Raw genomic sequence first — 23,391 nt, 5'->3', positions numbered from 1 at the left:
CTAATGAAGAATGCGTAATGTTGAATACTGGTCATAGGGGATTTCTCTATAGATGCAGTCTTATTGTCTGTATGCGGATATACTTACTGTACAGGTGTACATTTAGTCACCTGCCATAATTTACGGGATGAATATATATAGATCATACTGAACAACTATTACTATGAAACCAACCTCGAAATGGCAATAAAAATTACTCTCTGTTTGGGAATACAAAATATACCAGCCAGTCAAAATGTACGGGAGAGTATATATTTACCCCGTAAATTATTGCAGGTGACTAAATTTACATCCCGTATATATATTTCTTTATCAAAAATATTAAAGTTTCCGTACCGTTCCACAAAAAAAAAACTGTTTTTATGGCTTTTATAATGTTATTATTTTGGATACGGTAGATATTTCATATAGGGAAACCTTTTACTTTTCCAGTACAAAGTAGGATGTTCCCACTGTAGGTAGGGTCCCATCCACATAAAATTGATTCTCATGTCAAAATTATCGTAAAGAGACCGTCAAGAGGTTTGTTTTTAATGAAGCCTGAAAGGCTCGCCGAGCCGTCCGGAAGTGGCCGGTAGCGCTTCTTCCGCCGGATGTACCCTCCCTTTTCATTATTCTAACAATCCGAGTACAATGGAAGTTTTTGAATTACGGGTATGTTCTGTCCTATATAAGTATAAGAAGCCTATGTGCTGTGTATATTATTGTAGATCTACATTTTACATTAAATATATTAATGCCATAGACTGAACTACGAGGCTTGTTCTAAAAGTTGATGATTAATATTTTCTCAACACTAATATCACAACGAATTTAAAAGACCACTGTAACTAGTGGCGTTCGTTGTTTAAAAATTGAATTTTAGGATTATTGTACAGCGAGCTGCAACAGTGTAAGGACACAATAGGAATGAAATCCATTTAAAGAGTGAAGCCATGCAATATTAGGCTCGGCGTACATTAACAGAGATACCTAATCCCCTGATGGAATATTGTTTGCATGATGGTCAACTATATCTATCTGCAGCTGTCTATACATTGACTGCCCTCAAAATTTTTCTTTGACAACTATTTTAGACAAAATTACTCTTATTTCTAACAACAGCCCCCTTCGATCAAAATCGTAACGCTCTATACATACTTACAGTTCTAATACGATTTACCATTTCCAGATGAATTCTGCGAAGAGTACCCACACAGCCTGATCCCGACGCCGGGGTACTGGGTCGAGTGCTCGCGGCAGAAGATCACGACCGACACCATCTGGGACGAGTCGGAGTCGGAACACGACAGCGGACCCGACCGGGACAACGCAGACAATGGTAAGTTATACAGTACAGTACAGTACAGTAGATCAATTAGTAATGTGTCAAACACATTTCATAAAAAGTTACTTCTGTGGACAATTACATTAAAAGTTAACGGCCCGGAGGCCAATTCAAACTTACATATAACAGCAAAACGATATATATAATATAATTTAGTATTCATTACGCTAATGTATGTATTCGCGAATGATAACTGATATCAACATCATATAAACATCGTTTTGATCATTTCTTATTTGAGTCTCAAGTACTGAAATGTTTCCCGCCTGTAAGGGTGCACGTAAATATTAGCTTTTGTTTCTCTTAACTTTACAATGTGTACAGGAAAGACGCGAACTAGTCCAGCATACAATAAAATGCGGATGACCCTATTTTTCCTTATATCTCGAGGCAGAGGCAGTACTGGCTTGGTAAAATGCGCGAATTACTAAACGACATGGAGGCGGTCCGTCGAGGACGAGCTACGTGCAGTTGGACTTAGCTGAAGCGAGAGTAAAAATGTGAGGATAGGAAGGCAGGGCGCCATCTAATTAAGGCCCTCTGCACCTCTGCTTTATGATGGCAAAAATAATACAACTATACAAAAACATACACTTGGCAACGGAACAGAAGCTAACTTTACATGCAGACATGAGGGCAAGTCTGGTGCCAGCAGCCGCGGTAACTCCAGCTCCAATAGCGTATACTAAAATTGTTGCGGTTAAAAAGCTCGTAGTTGCATTTGTGCTACGCACTGTCGGTGCGATTCATCCGAATCGATACTGACACGTTTGCGGAGCATATCGTCGGTGAATCGTATGTAAAATGGGGCAATTACCATTAAATGACAAGGTATGTCCATGTTATGCAAAAACTGAAAACAGCTCACCCCCGCCGATCTCTGTTCATCGCATAAATCGTACCTACTTCGTAGATAAAATTGTAGCGGTTAAGGCAGGCATGGAATACGTAGACCGGTGATTATTTTCCTGTCACGTTACACATAATAAAGGATGAACATCAAGTAATACTTGATTTTTATTTGCTATTTTGATTCGGTAACGGTATATATGTCTATAAATAAATATAATCTTAACTTAAATATAACTCTGTTTAGGTAGGTACTTTGTGTTCTTGTTTATAAAAAATGAAAAGTAAATTTAAAACGACGTGTCCATACGACGCCAATAGCCTCATATTTTTTGTAGTTGACATTGTTTATTACTTTTGTAGTTAATAATTGCATGTTAGCTTTGTGCGCATGAAAACTGTCATGGTACCGATATTCATAATTGCAGCCGCTTTCGCAGATTCAACAATACAATGTAAGCATACGAGTAATTAAGGTATTTTAGGTATGTATTTGACTCGTGCTTTTTGTTACTAATTTTTTTCAAACCATGCGTATAGCGAGCAAAAAGAGTTCTATTAATCCTATCTTTTATTCCACACAACATTTCCAACAACTTTGTCACCTCCAAGTACGAGTTAGAAGTATTTATAAAAAACTGGAGACACTTAAAATACTTTTTAGGACCGACTTATCTCGTCTCAGTTGTATTTGCTGACTGACTTAAAGTTTTAGGAAAAAACCTGTCTCATTTCCTACAATAACCATACGAAATCTTCCCTGCTTTAGTTATAACTCTGATATAGACTATACATAGTCCAATTTCAATATCGACATCGATGATTCTTTAGTGACTTAGTTAACGTATAGATCTTATAATACAATGGTTTTAGAATGGTCTCGAGAACGTTCTCCTGTTGTAAGGGAAATGTTCCCGCTCGAGAATATTTCCCATAGTAAATTGAGTACGTTCTCTAGAACGGCACAACTATACATGCCGCAAGTAAAAGTTGCTGTAATACTTCTTTTATTGAGATCTAGGATGTTTAGGTAGCTCATATATGTATAATGTTAAAATACGCTTGGTGTGTTTTCATTTTTTTTATTAGCCTAATTTAGTATCCCACTGCTGGGCAAAGGCCTCCCCTCGTTTCCTCCACTCAACCCTGTCTTATGTAGTTTCCCGCCAATCCAGATAAAATACGTCCAAGTCGTCCCGCCAGTGTTTTCATATATATGCTCAATTTTTCAACCAATCAAACAGCAAATATCAAATCATTTATTTGCTAGAATACAGTCAAGTGGATGTTGTCAAATACATTTCAAAGAACAGTGTATTCAGCCAGATAATGGGCATGCAAATTTTATATTCATAAATAAAATAAATCTAATTTATACTACATTCTTCAAAATTTTATAAATATGCGGCATATGGTCAAAATATTTTTTTAAAGCGTAACAAGAATTTTGTACCCAATATTAAACAGCTATGAAGCTTAACTTCTTCATCATAATCATCTCTCATTAAATTAGATCTAGTCTTTGGGCTGTTTCGTGTATAGATAATTAATTGTCAATAAGAGCTCGTCCTGAAATTGTTGAGTACCTGTTTGCTGAAACTAATTTAATGTTGTTTCTTGTATTTAAAGAAATATTGGTTTGATATTAGGAAGTAAGCGAATTATCCCACAGCCTACATTTTGTTAGAATATCCCTGATTTATAGAATTCAGTTATCTATAGGTTATCAAATATCATTTTTGGAGCGTTTGTTATTTCGAATACTAAATACAAAGGAATTCTGTGTTGCGTCAATAACATATAATAAAATTGAAGTAGACACTCGCATGGCATCTTTTTTATAAAAGTTACAGACTTCGACGGGTTTCTTTGTATGTCAGTCGAGTCATATTAACTAACATCCGAGATGAAATTTTGATTTGAACGTTTTTCATCTCTCCAATATGGGAATACCAATATCACCTCGTTTGCTCAATAGTCAGAAAGAAAGATATTTTCTGATATTTTATAAAATCACGTGATATTATACATTTTGAGTAACATGTGTTATAGGATAGGTATTTGGTGTTGCTAGAAAATTAACGATCAAAATAAATTCGAGTTATATAAATATTAGACTACTTCTAAGTTACTAAACTTTAACATTCACAAAATACCAGTCCATTTATAAATCAGTAAAAAATACAGCCATCAGACGACTAATGTAATGGCTCAAATAAAAAGACCGAGACGCACGTATTCAGACACAAAAAAGTAATACTCGTTGGGTTTCCGTTAGTGCCCTACGCTGAATAAAATTTTACGTTGGACAGGTATCAAACAACAAAAAGAATCGTTTGAAAAATAATCCCTCCAACACTTACAGGTGACGTTACGGGAACTTTTTCTAATTTCAACGAAACGTTATTACGTTAAGACTCTCGTTATTACTTTCGATCCCGGGTAAACTTTGTTTAATTAACTCAAAAGGAACACGCAGAATTTAATTGTTGTATTGTTTTTGTTCGTGCTGTGTTCCATTTTAATAAAATCAAACTCAGTGAAAATTAAACAGCTATAGAGGATTTTTTAAAATATATTTTTGCTATGACTTTTACCCTAATTTGTTTGTACTATTAAATAATATTAGTTAACTAATTCAATTATTGGATGAAAATCTAATGTATACCTATAAATTCACGTACTACACGACATTCAACATGTTAGATGTTAAGGATATCTCGAACGATCTTGTTTAGTTATATTTTTGATTTTGTTAAGGTTTTAACAAGTGACAGATAGTTTTGCCGCGGTTTGGGTATAATCTGACATTGACATTAGAGTACGACTCAGAGGACACAGGGTTTTTAAAAAATCATCAAAAAATTATGGTAGTAAATTATACAAAATGATGTAGTTATAAGAACAGTTTCAGCAAATGTTATAGATTGCTTAAGTATCAAAATTACGTTGAAATGAAGTCGATTTTCAGAGAAATAGTCACTTGTTTTGAAGTAATTTCTGGAGAAAATTGATTTCGTCTAACTTTCATTTACACTACTTCAAATTTATAGTAACAAAAATTTAGTTTATTAAAGTTAAAGTACAGGATATGTGTAATACAAAATTACCATTTTTAGTAGTCCAAACTTTACGAAATTTACAAATAATCTTCGCTGCTGCACTTCTTTACACGCGTTTACCTAAAGGTCCATCAGAAAAAAGAACATTACTAATTAAGTGAGTCTGTTTTCAAAAAAAATATTTATTTAAATGAAAGATGCTAATAGAAACTAGCACTTGTTATTTCTAATAGTTAACAAAAGGTGTACAATTTCATGCGCGAAATCTATCATTTTGTCATTTTTCCGACTAAAATCGATAACGGCCTCTTTACTTAAGAGGCCTTAGTTTCAACAAAACAGTTTATCTTTATGCTGGCAGTAATTTGTGGTTTTTTAACACATTATAGAGTGGTTATAAATATTATAATATGTCTGTCGATAAAGAAAATGAATAGTGCCCTGTTGGTTTATTATAACTGTCTGGAGTCTACAACTCAGAATATCCATTTCATAATAGTGCCTATTGTAATTAAAGTGTTACAACCTTTAATGTCGTGTAGTACATTAGTTTACATGTGCAGTGTATTCCATCATATTAGTACACACAGTCATTTATAACGATAAATTTGCTAGAATAGTTATTTATCTGATAATTAAACACGACACTTATGAAGCAACGGACCACGCAAATGAACAATTTCTATTCTCATATGACAGTTAGGAGAGTAAACATAATGTAATATTGTATACTTACTATATTAGGCATACGTGAAACTTACGCACTCTTGTTTGTTATATCGTTACTTCTGCTTTCTGCTATGCTCTGTATAACATGTTATGGAATTATTTTTTATTTCGACAATTACCAGTATGAGCTTTTTTTACAAACCTACTATATTTGAGTTTAGTACTATGTATATGTACGATATAGGTACGAGTAGTTAATATGCTGGTAGATTTAGTGTACTTCAAAGTATAATCTATAAGTATTCATGGCTGTAATAAATATGTAATGACATATTCGCTTAAACAGCACAACCTAAATTGAGGAAACAATGTCATAAGAACACTTTATAGATCCACCGTAAAGGTTTCCACTCAGCTTGCTGCTATGCTATGGTAACTTCTATTTAGAGCACTATCTAGGATCTTTAAATGAATCTCATCCAAAAGAGCTCAACTGTTGTAGGATTATTAGGTACAGTTGCCATCAGATATATAGCGGCCGAGGTGCTCATAAATATCTGAACACGCACTCTTATTGAACTATCACAATAGAGGAGTGTTCAGATTTGTGAGCACCTTGGGCGCTCCGATATATTCGATGGCGTCGGTTCCTACCTATTTACCAAAAAAACTAAATACCTGTGTTACCAAAATCGAGAATATTTAACTCGTTGCTACGATTAAAGGCAATATTATGTCGAAATAGTAAAATTTTAAAACGCCTTGTGTTACCAAAATCGAGAATATTTAACTCGTTGCTACGATTAAATGCAATATTTTGTCGAAATAGTAAAATTTGAAAACGCCTGTCAACTACACAGTAAAACTGAAATGCACCGAAATTCTCGATATTATTCCAAGCACACTTAATAACGTTTTATTTGACTTATAGAGATAATTGTCCAGTCGTAAACCTTATTGCGACGAGATAAGTTCTACCAGTAGGTACTCAGTTTAATGATTTGATGTTTGTATTCGATGGAAGCCCATGCCTGCAGCAGGAAATTAAAATGTCTCTTACAATAGTGACACCGGTTTCAAATAAGAATGTCGCCAGATTGTTATTTTGGGCGCTCATAGTTAGGTATATTATCATTTTGAAGTTTGGCAGATATAAAGCTGAATTCACTATGTAATGTTATTTGTGTGTTATAGCCTTAAAAGTATATTTTTCTACTCGTCGACTGTAATGGTTGAATTAATATTTCGTATATCAAACTGTAACTGGGTACTTTTCATGTATAGGCTCCCAACTCAACTCATTACGAAACGATTTAGTCAACTATAATTAAATGGACCAATCACAGCCGCGTTCAAGAGGACGAAACAAAACGATAGCTCAAATTAATTATTTATTTTAGGTTGTATAGTAGAAACAATTGCTTCATAAGTTATAAACGCACATGTAACACCCTTAATATAGCAATATCCATAGACTACGAAAACCGCTTACCATTGCTTGTTGGTCTCTATAGGCTACGGTGGCCAAAATCAAGAAAAAACTGTCTAAATTTGAATTTAGCGCAGAGCAAGTACCAGGGCCTCATGAGTTACGAGAAGGTGTCGCGGACCACCCCGCCGGGTCTCGGCGGCCGGGGCGCGTACGAGTATGAAGGTATCGCGACTGCTCGCGTATCTTAAATAGCTGTATACTTTTGGCTTATTTACCTGTATGATTTTATTAGTTTAAAGTATTATTTTTATTGACTCGTAGAAAAAGTATTGTATACAATAGCTTCGTTGCCAAAACACGCTACTCGACTGAAAAGCTCTCTATTATATCACGATTGTATAAAATACTAGTTACTACGTACCCTGTCAAATTGGTACATTTTCTAGTTAACCATTCTCTTGGATATCTTGGTTACCATACAATTTTTGATAATTATCATAAATACAATTGGTTATTGTGCATTAACTCACCAGCTCTTCTTTATGAAGAGTTAACAAAACACTCTAGGCCCACACAGATGGACATTATTATTATTATACATACTTAAATAGTACGTGAGTCGCACCCGTCAGTTGCAATAATTGCATTCTACCAAATTATATACGTACTACAAACAACAGTATAAAAACGGAGACCCAAAAACTCAGTTCTTGGAGATATTTGTAATTTACATGTACGTAGTTTATAGTAAACAACCCTATAATGGAACAGGGACCAGTAATGGGATGGTTTAGACAAATCCTGTAAAACAAGTATTTATCTACACACATATCATAAAACCTCTATGATGCCATCAAAATCCGTAAATAATGGCCAACATTACGATAAACTGTTTTGTTACAACAAATTTATTATCTGTGATGATGTTGTAATTGCTTCATAACTACATCATACATTATACATTCAAATTTGAAACATCTCTAAAAAAAAAACAATTTGATTTGCCCTCTGTTCTAATATCAATCGAGATGCCTTTTTGTTCGAAATGAAATGTCAATTGCATACAATTTTGACATATCTCGCATGTTAGTTTGTATCAAATGATACGAAAATAGGCCCCCGACTCTAGTTTGTCTCTGAATTAAAAAAAAAACTACGAATGCGTGACATGCGTGAAAAAAGTTTTCATTTACCGCCATTTGACGTACAGTTTATCTTTTAATTAGTATTAAGTATATAATAAATATGTTTTGTTGTTTTTAAAGTAACTATAGCAAAAGGTGCGTGTAAAATGAGCGATAAAAATATTTCGGTGACGCCACCACATATCCGCGAGTTCCGCCAAGAGAGCAATGCACCAACATTGGCTACAGCCAATGTAAATTACAATTTAGGTTAGTGAATATATCATAGAAAGTTTATCATATGTGTATAGATAAAATAGTGTATGTAACTGTACATAATTGGGCATTAAAACACTCGTGTGATCCTATTAAGAAACTCACTTTATTCGTTTCTTAAACCTTTAGCCCTGTATTATGTAGCAGTCACATAAACTAATATTATCATCAGTTTTTAATCGCTGGCAACATTTTACCATAAACAACAGCCAAAGAGCTGCTTAAGTTTAATTTTTCATTGATATTTGTTAGTTTGAAAATTAATAGCGCCATACATCCCATGACTGGAGAAAAAAAACATAGTTTTAATTATATTGAAACTAATTGCAGTAGCTTTCATGAAATACATTTAAAACATAAAGGACGAATGGGATATTCTACTTTTAAAGCATAAAGCGGTAGAAATTTTACATATGTCGGTGAAATATCAATAATACTCCAAATTTTCTATTAAATGTCCCATGATTGGTGCCGTTAACATATACACGGTGTATTTTTAAAACTCCGTTAATTTCGGGGTATGGCTAAGTAAATTTAAGGAGAATTCATAAAAGAATATTAATAGCATTGTTGTAACATGAACATTATATTTAAATCCACCAAACAATTGAAAACTATGACATAATATCAATGACATTCCGAATATCGATCGTCCGAGATAGTACTTGCGTGCGCAAATGTATTAACTCATACTAAACACTAATCTATTATGTTAACAGGCCCTAAGGCAAGTGTACACGTTCGTAGGGGCCTTATTAGAAAAAAAAAACATTAATTATCTCCAAACTTGCTTTAGGGCCTGTTTACATAAATGATTAGTGTTTAGTATGAGTTAATACATTTTCTATTCTAATGAATGATTCTTTGAGCAAGATACTTAATTTAAGCTCAGGAATGCAGCCTTAAAATTAAGTGTAAATATATGGTCGAAAACGTGGAGGCAACAGAATGTGCTATAGCATTACCTTGATTTAGTACATATATTTAATGTGTAACTATCTTTATTCTAAATAAAATATACGTGCCTGAATATGTTGAAACTTTCGAAATGACTGCATTAAACAATTTGTTAGTCGACTGTACCCCGGAGAGAGCATGAATCTTAAGATAACATTTGGATACTTATACTTACGTACTATATAAAAGTTAGACCTTCATTTGAATTTATATCAGACAGTTATTGCCTCGCAATGTTGGTAAAAAAATCACCTTTTGCTATCACGATGCAGATATATCTATGTTGAGGTGAGTTATACGAGTACCTACAGAGGACAGAGGGTGCGGATTTGTTTTGCGAGAAAAAAATATTGAAAGTAAATGTGGACTTAAACACATAACATTTTTACGAAATAAATCGGGCCCATTGATTGATGTGATTTTCGGCACGTTTCAAGTCACTTATTAAACAAATAACGACATTAGGTTAATCGGAAAAGTAACTAAACTTTTAAAAATAGCGTCGTTACATTGTGTACAGTTTCTGCTGCTTGCATTATTATCGAAAACTTAATTACCCAGTCGTTTGATGTAGGCCAACAATGTTTATTGTAAATTAAATTGAATTAAAAGCAGTGGCATACGCTGTGTCATTCCCGACACGTTTTCAATTTATTGCCACGTCGTCTGCGGATCTGCGACGCAATTGCTATCGCTTAGCGAGAACCAGGCTCGGAAGCTCATATAAGTGCACTCTCAGATTATACATCGTTCTAACGGATTTCGAGATCACGTTATGTAGGTTCGCCTGGGAACATGACGCGTCTGCGCTTCGACAACAGATGGGAATAGTCACATTGGCGCCCTCCCGGCGTCTTATCGCCAACAACATTCTGAGGGATCGCTTACAAAACCTCGCATTTAATTATTCACCTTAGCTGCAAAAGCGACCTTGCTGTGCACAACTGAGATTTCAATTTCAAGTAACTTCTACGGTCCTGGTAGGAGCTTGCGCATTAAATGCCAACCATCTGGGTAAATGCGCCGATTGTTGTCCAAGTACCATGATCCCGACTTGGGTTCTTGGTGCTAAGCCGCAATATTGCCAGTAATGAGTGTTGTATACGGATGAGAGCTAGTCGTGACTTGAATTATACATATGGTTATGCATATGTATCCGTACAGGTTGTTTATTTAACCTAAATGAAGTACTGTGGAAAAATGTGAAAATATGAGAGAGAGAGAGGAGATTTATTCCTATTTATGTGTCCAAGGTCGATTTTAGAATAGATAATTACTGCATTCATAGATAAAAAAAAACTCATACACCGTCAAAGAACTAACCAAGTCAAATCTATTAAAATATTGGTACTTATTCGTTTTGTTGTGACTATTTAGTGCTGCCTGTAGGGAACAATCGTCTGCTATGGAACTACGGTCGAAAGTGCCATAGGTATTTTGTAATCTTATTTACAGAAAGACATTTACCCGTAGTAACCCTTGCTGGTTAGATATGGGTAGATGAAATAAGGGATGATATGAAGCCTTGACCGGGTGAATTTATTCAAGTTATATACTTTACTTATTTACTATTCCTACTCAGAATTCATTATCATCTTCCTCGCGTTATCCCGGCATTTTGCCACGGTTCATGGGAGCCTGGGTCCGTTTAGCAACTTATCCTAGGAATTGGCGTAGGCACTAGTTTTTACGAAAGCTAATGCCATCTGAACCTTCCAACCCAGAGGGTAAACTAGGCCTTATGCCATGATTAGTCCGGTTTCCTTGCGATGTTTTCCTTCATCGAAAAGCGACTGGTAAATATCAAACGATATTTAAACACGAAAAACTCATTGATACCAGCCGGGGTTTGAACCCGCGACCTCCGGATTGCAAATCGTACGCTCTTACGGCTAGGCCACCAGCGGTTCTACTCAGAATTGTTTATAGGCGCTCTTTAGATCCTAGAAAAAGCGTCTCAAGATTTTTATTTCCATTCAGTTACCATTTTCATTAGTATGGCGGTAACGAAATGTAAGAAAAGTAAATTTTGTGACACTTTTTCTCCTATTACGTTCGAAAGAGCGTGTTAAAAAAAAAGTGAAGTGTACAACTTTAATTAAAATAATCCAACTTCTGTATGGTGCTGTATGTTAGTACATGGACATAAAGAAATATTGGTTTTTTGTGTGATGGTTGCCACAATTGTTATTTTTCTTCTATTCGCCAATATTAGGGACCTAGTGGATGATATCGACATTGATATCATTTAATTATGGTCAGTATCCCGATCTTTTTTTTTTATATACTTACGTATCCTAGCATAAACTGTTACCCTTGAGAGTAAAACCACTTTATGTTGATCGACGCATTCTTTATTCATACTAATGGCACATGAATCTTTAATTTCAGTTAGTCTGTAAGAGCGTTGCGTAATAGCTATTATTTAATCGAACAATTGTCATGTGTCACGACATGGCTAAGTTGGTCGGTATTTTTGATGTTAAATGAATGTTGACAGGTTTTGAAACGTATCCTTGTGACTTATATTATAAGTAAAAAGTGAAAATGTTTGCTACAATTGGAGTACTAACTATATTCGGATCTTAAGAGGATACACTGCGCCCGTTTTTCCATTCAAACGTAGTCCTCATTTTCCTATCTGGATATTGACATTATGGATAACGATTTAACATATTTTGATGTATATTAACCATAGCTATAGCCCTATGTTTGAATTTGTTAGATTTTTATTTGTGTATAAATTAGGAGCGAAAAACAGTTTTCATACAAGTTTTTAAATGCTCCTAACTCTTAACAATAATTAAAGATTCGAAAAAACATAGGGGCATAGCTGTGATTGATATACAATAAACTGTATCAAAATATTTTTAATCATATTAATATCAGAAGAGCAAAATGAGGACTACGTTTATATGAAAAGGCAATTAAGAGGATACACCGCAGCCGCGGTGTATCCTCTTAATCGTTTACTGTAAGTAATATTTTATTTTATATATTAAGATTTTGCCAACAGGTGTAATACAATAACATTCAATAAATCAGGTCATAAAATATGAAAGACATTCACTCGCATATATTGAAAACTAGCAGTGCGCCCCGAACTGCGAACTCGCGGTTCGCCAAAAACTCTATAGAGTAGATTCATACAGGATGTAACAACAATTGTGGGGTCCGTTTAAGGGTATATTCGGTATCATTTTCTGATGAGGAAAAAGTAGAAAAAACATTTTTACACGAAATATTTTTGGCCTTTGTAATCAGGATTGGCCGACTTGGACGACCTGCCCCATAGAAAGAAAAAAATTGTTAGTTAAATGCACATGATCATACACCGCACTTGCGGAGGCATTTTGCGGGCACGTCAGTTAGTAACGTTTGCAAATAAATCAATAAATATTCGAGTTGTCAAAATAAGTTATTTGTAACATAATATTTAAACATTATGACGCATGATTTTAATTTATCGTATGATGATTCCTTTGAGAGTTCCTAAAAATAGGTTATTGGTTAAGTTTAACTAAAAAACAAAAGGAAGTACGTTCTTACCTTATTTTTATTTCCTAAAAGATACATGCCAATTAAATTAATATGCTAAACTTATACTCCATATAAAATTAATTGTCATAGGGACAGAGAACAGAGAGATATAACAAATTAAAATCATGTGTCCATTATGTTTAAATATCAGGTTACAAATAATAAGAACAAATACCTCTCTGACAACTCGAAAATGTATTAATTAATTTGCAAACGCCACTAACTGTCGTGCCCTCAAAATGTCTCTATGAGTGGGACTGTAGTGTATGCACATGTTGATTATTTTTAGATATTTTTTTTGTTCGGTAAATGAAAACAAAAAAAAATCATATGAAAAGTTTTCTTAGTTTCTATTTAATTTTAAAGTTTATTGTTTTAATACAAAATACTATCTCTTAAAATATCGGTAACTAATTTGACTTATATAATTATTTAACGCTCAAGCGCCATAGCTCACGGACTTCATATAAAACACATCCTACGCTGTACTAAACAGCAATCCCGTAGCATAGAATATTCAATTTTCATCTCGACGAGGGATAATCATACTGTAAGAGACTAAGAAATTGCTGTCTGTGACGCGTTAGCATCACTGATGCATGAGAAAATATTTTCCCGCTTTCCACCTCTCTTAAACCCTTTTAGATGCATATTGCCAGGTTTGTACTAAATAAACAAATAATGTGCATTACTCGTATACACGAGGATAACGAAAATTCGTTTTGGTTACAAAGTTTACGAGGGAATAGAGATTTGCTTCTCAAAAGGTAAGCAAGGTTTGGTTATTCAAGGTATTGAGGGAACTCTGTATGTGTTTGTTTGTTCAGTACCCCTAGTGTAAATGTTTTCGATGGCGTAACGTGACGTACGCGTTTGCGTTAAGTCTCATTTTGTATGGGATTTTGAGTTTCCAAAACGTTCCGCTTGGCGCGCTGTTTCTAAATCCCGTTTCGCTATCGAATAAATTTACACTAGGGGTACTGTTCGCGATGTGAGTTTTTTACTTTACGCTCGTGCCACCCAATGTACAAAATGACACTCAGCATAACTGCCCGTACTTTAGAAATTAAATTCAGAGCTAAACGCCCAGTGTGCATAAAAATTTATCAGATGTCAGTTATACATTTTCCCGCTAAATTGAAATTCACCTAGAGGTCTTGAATGGTCTGTTCAGTGGCTATTTACTATTTGGACAGCTGATGTTTGACAGATATTCACATTTTGTATTTGTATTTGAAATAAATAAATATAATAGGACATTATTACACAAATTGACTAAGTCCCACAGTAAGCTCAATAAGGCTTGTGTTGAGGGTAATTAGACAACGATATATATAATATATAAATATTTATAAATACTTAAATACATAGAAAACACCCATGACTCAGGAATAAATATCCATGCTCATCACACGAATACATGCGTTTACCAGGATTTGAACCCGGGACCATTAGCTTCGTAGGCAGGGTCACTACCCACTAGGCCAAACCGGTCGTCTACTAAATCGGTCGGTCGGTAAATAGTCTTTGCAGTTGGTTTCATTCATCATGCCAGGATTTGTAGGCGTATGTAAGTCCAGTCATATGAGTATTTTTACCTTTTTTTTTTTATACCTCGGTAACGAAATCAGTAACTTTTTGATTCACAACAATATAATTAACAGTAAGCAATACGGTTTTCAAAAAAACCGAAGTACCTCTCAGCTACTTTCTGACTTTAACAATGAAATTAACGAGCACATGCATGAAAAAAGGCATGTACTCGTTGTTTTCATTGATTTCAGCAAAGCATTTGAAATGTTAGATTATGAAACATTGTTTTACAAACTAGAGCAGAGCGGTATACAGGGCCCTTTGATTAAATTGTTAAAAAACTATCACAAAAATAGACATACACTAGTAAAGATAAACAACACATACAGTGACGAAATAAAAACCGAAAAAGGCACGGCTCAAGGATCTATAATCGGCCCAACTGAGTACTTGCTGTATGTTAACGATATGTGCAACATAATAACTAAAGGCTCTGTCTATCAGTTCGCGGACGACACATGCATTATCACAGCCGACCGCGACATAGCTACCGCCGAGCGCACAATGCAATCTAATTTCAACACCATCTGCAAATGGGCGCACGACGTTGGTTTAGTAATTAACGCGCAAAAGACGAAAATAATGCATATTCGTTCGGCGCACAATAAAACTGCTCGTGATATTACTGTGGTGGCACACACATAGCTGCCTGCACCAGCAGAATATCACAACGTGTAACTGTGAAAATATCGAAGTGGTCACAGAACACATGTATCTCGGGTTAATAATCGACCACAGATTCAACTGGGGGCCGCATATTAACTATGTGTGCGATAAGTTAAGAGCCATTCTAAGCAAAATGTCAATCCTAAGGTATAAATTACCGTACAAAACCCTACGTATGCTGTACCTAGGCCTCGCTGACTCTGTGATCGGTTACGCTTTGAGTACTTATGGTAAAACCTATAAAACATATATAGAAAAAATATATAACTTACAAATAAGATTATTGAAGACACTTGTACCTAAGCATATCAAAAAGAAATACGAAACAGAATATGCACAACTTTTCAAATACTGTAATGTACTTCCGGTTCAAAATAAGTGTAAACTAGCCATACTAACTGAAGAATATCACTATGTTACTAAACTAAAAGTAAACAAAAGATGTACAAAACTAAGAAGTCTACAGAGACAAAACAAATATTGTAAACCCAAATATAATAACATATATGGCACTAGGCTGTATACATATATATTACCTAAAATATTAAACGATTTGCCAGAAGATGTTCGTGTAAAGTACTTAAATGGTAAACATATAAAAAAAGTAATTAAAATGCACTTATTGACATCAAACGACACAAGCTACTTATACTAAGAATCCTACAATGTTTTCTTTTTTTTAAATTTAGACATAAGACATTAATATATGTATTGTTCTCTGAACTCCCCATCGGCACACAAACCTCCTCAAGGTTTTGCCTACGATGGGTCTTGTATTAAATTATAGACTGTAAATTGTTTGTTTATTCAATAAATTAAAAAAAAAAAAAAAAAACTATTATAGAGACATGTGCAACAGCCCTGAGAACACGACATTTGATGAAGTGAAAAGAACATACAAATTAAATTACCTAGGTAATAACTGCTTTTTGGAGTTGTTTTTTTTATAAGATAAGAGATAAGCCGATTATTCGGTATTCGGCATATTCGGCAAGGTTTTCAATATTCGTATTCAGCCGATTATTCGGTTAAAGTGCTGAATATCCGGCAAATATTTTATATTAAGTATGTTTGTCTTGTAACACTGTAAAATGTAAGCTCCTCCAGAACTTTGAAAGTACTATCTACCATTAGGTTACGTGTTCCTATTGTCAATATGATGAGATAATTATATTAAATTCATAGAACTCTAGAATTAAATTAAAATATGAAAAAAAAATTGTTTGCTAATCTCTTGCCTTTTGACCTGTTTGGATTTGTCTAGGAAGCGATTCGCCTTTAGCTGCAAACGTAATTGAATTATCAAATCGTTTATTACAATGATACAAAAAATTCGGCCGAATATTTGGTTCGGTAAGATCTGAACCGAACAATCGGCCGTATATTCGTATTCGGTTAACTCTATATTCGGTCCATGTCTATATAAGATTATAACTTACTATTAGATGGCTCGTTAAGTAACCTCCGTTTTGGTATTCCAGAACCAGATAGTAAATTGACATATTAGTACTGAACTGTAATTTTAGTACAAAATCAGTCGGGGCGGGTAGCAGATAGGTCACTCTAACCACCATTTTAATATACGAGTATAACGAAAAACGGTTTTAGTTAACAATAGACAAATGATTAGCCTCTCGGGGCCAGCTTCAAATCGAACGACTATATATGATATCACAGAGTTTACTTTCCGTGAAGTATTACGGGTGCAATTCGACTATTAATCCATTAAAATAAGTAAAGTTAAGTAATATAGATTAATCTTCTCTCTAGTCAGAAGCGTGATTTTCAAACTGATTACTGCGAAATATCCCAATGGCCCCGCGAGACTTTCCTGATTCTTTTTTGTATCCTTAGCTGATCATCAATCACTCTGTTTACCTTCCTCGCCATTTCTTTGATATACTGTTAACTTACATTGATTGAAGAAAATACTCACGAGGTATAATTAACGAGAATGATCATTCTTATTATGGAAAACTAGCCCCCGCCCGCGACACAGTCCGTGTACATGTCGTTAGGGATTACATTTAAAAAAAAATATTTTGTCTGTACACGATTTGAAATATTAATGCTATGCTATTCTCAGACCTGAAATAACTATTTTTATTAAGTGTGAATTTAGAGTTCATTTGATCCTATTGTTTATGCAATAGAACCTGGCTTCATTCCACACCAACAATTATTTATAGTCCCTGAATTTGTCCGCAAACACTCGCCCGCGCTTGCCTTTTTCCATTTGGTCATTTGTTAACTTTTCCAAACTTTTTTGAACAGAATGTGACGGTAAAAATTCGTAGTGACATTTTAGATAACGCGGTTGGACAGTTTGTTATATCATCCGTAAGTTATACATATACAAACAGTAAACATAATGTTCTTAATGCAATTATTTACACCGTAAAGTCTTGCAAGTGCCAATAACGTCATTCACTGACGGTGAAAAAGAAGTGGAATAAAGTCATAAAATTCACTTAGAGAGACTTCAAATTCTTTGTGTTCTCAGACTGAAGAAGCAAATTCGTAAACGTAGTGATTATATGCTCTTTGGGTAATACTCGTAATTTTATTAATAGAGGGCTTACTTGATCCACTTTTTTAAATAATACCCTACTTGCAAGAAACGTACGATGTCTACAAATAAAATATATCAGCCGCCACATATTGCATTTACAATATATGTACGAGGAAAGAGCAGTACTCGTAAGCATCCATCAGGTTTAAACATGACATGTGTCAGGTTGTGAGCCAGCCGATAACGACATTCAGACCACAAACACGCACATATCTTTACACACACAGGTTCTCCTTGTCACCACACGTCAAGAATACGAGATATAATAAACCCCAGGATTCACCTTAATTATTTATATGACAGTGAGCTTAAAGACAGGCACACAGTCTCCAATTCCGCATTGTCATCTAACATTTTCCGAATATCCAGAGGGTAGATATAATAAGATTATTTTGTCATGGTTAGGTATAACCGATTTAAAAATGACATCTACCGCAATACCAACACACGGGATGTCTTGTCTTATCAAATTATGAATCGCAAAGACATTACGTTTGTTTTCGGGTACGTTTTCTTGTAATTCCTTAATAATATTTACGTAGCAAATAGCTTTTGATGGTTAAGCAAAAATACATATGTAAAAGATATTTACATTTATGTCATGTGAAATTATATATGTATTAGTGTACACGTAACCGTATTACTTTTTATAGTCAGTACGTGTAAAAATGGTGTTCAGAATAGGTGGTTAATTGGTTATAGTTATTATATTATATAAACGTATGTAAGTCCCTACTTAAATAAAGAGAAAGTATCGCAACTTGCATCGAGTAAATTTTGTCTCTATTCGGACTTATCTATACTTATAAAGTAATGTCTGGTCGGGCACTGAAGACAGGAGTCTCTGATTAACCCTAATACTCGTAGTAGTCATCAGATTTTGACGCATTGTATGGAGCCACTAATTGTTAAGATACCGTTAGCTCCCTCGCGAGTGAAATTGCTATTTAGGGCAGGTTACACCGTCCGCAAATATCTGGCAAACTGGTTAATACAACGCAGTTGTCAACTCCTATGTAGATAATTGTAGAATTTTTTATACATTAATTCCTTAGTAAGGGTATTCATGTTATCTTAATATCCACAGACCGCCACCGAAGATCGGGTTCACTGGACGAGGCAGCCGAAGACAGCAGCGACAATGGCGGTAGCACGCCGAAGAAGAAGACCGTCATCGAGGAGCAATGGGAGCGGTCAGGGGCTTTCGAACTTACCTCTGTGGAGCAGGAGACCTACGAGAAGTACTTCTATGGCTCTGAGCACTGGAACTACTTCACCAATGACGAGGACCTCGGACCCGTCATACTGTCCATTAAGCAGGAGACGCTTAATTCCCGAGATCAGTTCAGGTTAGTGTATGGAATTAACTAAACTTACAGTGCCGAAAAATAATGTATGAATTCCTTGTGAAGCCTTTGAAGATTTTCACTCACAAGTGGTAATTTAGCTGTATAAATGTAATATTATGATTGTTACGGAGATTTTCTTATAACTTTTTAGACCTGGGTAATCCGGGTATGTCTTTAAACTCGCCTTGTGTGGTAGGGCATAGCACAGCGGATGTCATAGTGTTAGTGTTGTGTTTCTGATGGTGAGTAAGGTTGCCAGAGCTCAACGAGGGTGCGGAGTTGTTAGAGTCGGCATCCCGCATGTAACTCCTCTGAAGTTGCAGGCGTCCATAGGCCACAGAGACTGCTTACCATCAGGCGGGCCGTACGCTTGTTTGCCACCGACGTAGTATAAAAAAGACGCAAGTTTTGTGAAATTATCGTAGACATTTGAGCAGACACATTAAAACTACACATTTTTAGATTCGTGAATCAAATGAGACTATAGGTACCTAACATTAGGCGGTAAACTACATGATTGCACCCTTCTGTTAATTTAGTGGAAATTTGTGCAAATGTACGGATCGCCAAATAGCTTGTAAAAAATGTAATACAGTAGGGGTATATTCACGGGCGTGCTTTGAATTTCGATCTGACCGAAATATGCCGAACTACGCAATCGATAAGGTATTTCAGCATTTTGTAGCTGGTCTGCCGTTTATATTATGCCTACTTCTGGGAACCGCTCAATATCCCCATTATATTACCTTAATTAAACTGTTTTCATTTGGCTTAATGAAGCAAACTTGGTTCGGGTAGCAAACATTCTACACATTCCAATCATTCCATGTTGTGAGTCTACATTGAAAATTTACTAAGTATCCGAAATTTATTCCAGCGTTTCATACTCGTAACTATCTGTATTCTAAACAACCAAAAATGTTAAAGCCTTACGTACCTTCTTATTTAGTTTGTAGTATAAATTATAACATTTATTAATTGAGTTAAAAGACGAAACATGAACATGATATTATAATTATTAGTTATCCATTCGTCTAGAGACTTGAATGTATATCCTCTATGAGTCAAAGAATATAAAATTAGAACATCTGAGTAGCAGGACAATTCGGACGTGAATTGACATGAACGATATGACCACGATTTTTGGACCCGGGTACGTCCTTAAACTACGTCCATAAGAGAGGTATGGGCATTGTGAATGTCATCTCGCTCTGTGTAGTAGGGCACAGCACAGCGGATGTCGTTCCTGATCTAGAGCGGAGCCCAACTGGGGAAGTACCTCCACCTTAGAGAAAATCGCAGCCAAATAACACTAGACCCTACTCATAGTGTTGTGTTCCTGCCGGTGAGTAAGGTTGCCAGAGCTCAACGAGGGGTGGGAGGGGGTTAGGGTCGGCAACGCGCATGTAACTCTGGAGTTGCAGGCGTACATAGGCTACGGATACTGCTTGCCATCAGGCGGGCCGTATGCTTGTTTGCCACCGACGTAGTATTAAAAAAAAATGAACCGATATTAGAATGATATTGGAAACAATCAGTAAGGTACTATGTGTCATTCGGCATTCGCGCGTGTATTTCGCCTAGACTTGTCCACACAGTCAGCTAACTGATATGATTCCAATATTAGGCCGGCGCCCCACTGCTGCGCACGCTACATCCACGGCCCACGTTTTAATACAAACCGTGGGCAAGCCCACGAAATTTTGTATAGGAACGTGGGTCGTGTACATAGCGTGCGCTGCAGTGGGGCGCCGGCCTTATTCTAACATTTGTTTGATTTCAGTGCACGCTCGAATTGGCCTGTAGGTCTCAAAATTTAAGTATGTCCAATATTCGTGACAATCGTCATATTACTGATGTAAGATTGTTACAATTGCCTATTAAAAAGCAACGATTAATTATTTCTCGTAATATAATACTTAAATAGGTATTTTAATAGGCATTAGGATTTTATCGTAGCCTGATCAGTAGCCTCCGCAGTGATCGGTATCAGATTTAATTTGTAACAGCCAACGACGTTGAAATTCACGCTCTTGGGACCAATTTTGAGGGAGTCTGCAAATTCAATATCCAAATTATCAAGTATGCTTGGATGATAATTGGAAATACATTGATTGAACAAAACAATAGGTATACCTAGAAGACTCCTTTGAGTCTGGTGACGAAGATAATGATGTATTGTGATTATTACTTGCTTGTAACATTCAAAAGCGTAGCAGATCGTAATTATTACTATGGGGCACTTAAAAACGTTGAAGTGAATAAAAGTGCTAGGAAAAATCCATGAAATTTTACAATAACTACATACTTCTATATGAAAAATTAAAATATTTTTACCTTTCTCAAGAATCAACTGAACTAGCCTTAGGCCGGCGCCCCACTGCTGCGCACGCTACATCCACGGCCCACGTTTTAATACAAACCGTGGGCAAGCCCACGAAATTTTGTATAGGAACGTGGGTCGTGTACATAGCGTGCGCTGCAGTGGGGCGCCGGCCTTAATTCAATAAACATCCATGTCCATGCTGCTAATCAAAAATGAACCTATGGAAACGGAATCCTTATCTAGCAACTTGCAACACGCGTTGATAATTGCAAGGCGTCATAAAGGGGGGCGTTTATAAAATGTTTGCAGGCACATAATGAACCGACGACCCCAGCTGGTTTACCTTGGCGACCCTGTCGTAAACCGAATTCAATTAGCATAACGCCACAGAGCATTTTGAACCCAGTAGGATTACGCTGTGGCCTTTACTAGAGCGAAATGTAATTTTGATAATTGTGATATTGGGAATTTTCTAAGAAGATTAAATTGTTTGATTAACACAGGCGTATTCTGGTTTTAATAACAGGATATGTAGCGCTACGAAAACGTTGGTAGTACGAAATATGTTAAGTAAGATACGTCAAAAATGTCCTAAAGCTACGATATGGATTGGATATGTCAGTGTCGAAAGTGACTTTTTGTTAGAAGAAACGTCACTTTTGACACTGACATATCTAATCCATATCGTACCTTTAGCAAATGTTTGACGTATCTTAAAATTCGAATCGGGCCGGGACATTCAGTGCCAGCGCGAGCTACGCGCTACGAGCGTGGCCGATAACACGGTTTTTTCCGTTTGTAGAGAAAAGCTCCTACGAACTTAGTTAGCAATGGTGGAGGGTAGCATAAGTTTTCTGCCAACAAACTGCTATGCAGTTTGGCAGATAAGTAACTTTTTATAAATAAATTTAAATAAAAAGACAGATACACCGCCTAGCGGGACGCTGGATGTGAATGTGTTAAGCCCTGAATGACTGAACGCCTACACCTAAAGCGCCCTTTACGGATAACTCGGACTATCCCTCATTATGCAAATTCTTTTTCACCACACCAGGTCGTAAATTATATATTTATGTACAATAATGAATATTTACTTACTTTTTAAGTTGCATTTTATCCAAAGAGTGGCAAAGTAATTTGATGCAAAATTGAGTTGTTTTCTCATATCGGCTGGTCGAATTGACTTTTAAGTGATGGTTTTGAATACTAAATTATTTTTGATAACTTTAATTTGAATTTTAAGTACCTATTTGTAATGTTTTACAGTATCCTCGCGTTGGTGCGGTGAAAAAAAAACTTACAATGTTTGTTTAACACAGAGATAATTGTAGGAATCGCAGTTGTCGAATACCTACGCCTTAGACTATTATTAATTAGTTCTGGATTAGTCCTGATTTAGATCAGTCAAATAAGTTTTAAAATGCGGATGCTTTATCGAACGAGCGAACGAAGGTCTTATATTCAACTTGGAACACACGGCTGGCTAGGGGCACGTCCAGGCATTTCGATGTTTATAAACTTAACTATCAGAAGGTAAGTACGTAAAGCATTTTTTTTATTTATTTAAAAGGCACACTAAACAGACAACATTCAAATTTGTTTTACAATATATAGAAAAGTAGGTATTATATAAGAATGCCATCCAAAAT

General features: G+C 35.6%; 1 protein-coding gene across 1 annotated transcript in view; it reads left to right on the top strand.

Annotated features, from left to right (window-relative positions):
- The window catches only part of LOC133525772 (uncharacterized), a 333,725-nt gene that overhangs the window by 285,277 nt on the left and 25,057 nt on the right, over positions 1-23,391 (top strand). The window contains exons 8-9 of the mRNA XM_061862154.1: positions 1,172-1,321; positions 19,155-19,416. Of these exons, the coding sequence (XP_061718138.1) occupies positions 1,172-1,321; positions 19,155-19,416 (412 nt within the window). The remainder of the gene's footprint in view (positions 1-1,171; positions 1,322-19,154; positions 19,417-23,391) is intronic.

Source organism: Cydia pomonella, chromosome 15, assembly GCF_033807575.1.
Source record: "Cydia pomonella isolate Wapato2018A chromosome 15, ilCydPomo1, whole genome shotgun sequence".
NCBI classification, from domain to species: domain Eukaryota; kingdom Metazoa; phylum Arthropoda; class Insecta; order Lepidoptera; family Tortricidae; genus Cydia; species Cydia pomonella.
Note: the sequence above shows the minus strand (reverse complement) of the source record. Positions and strands in the feature narration are given on the sequence as shown.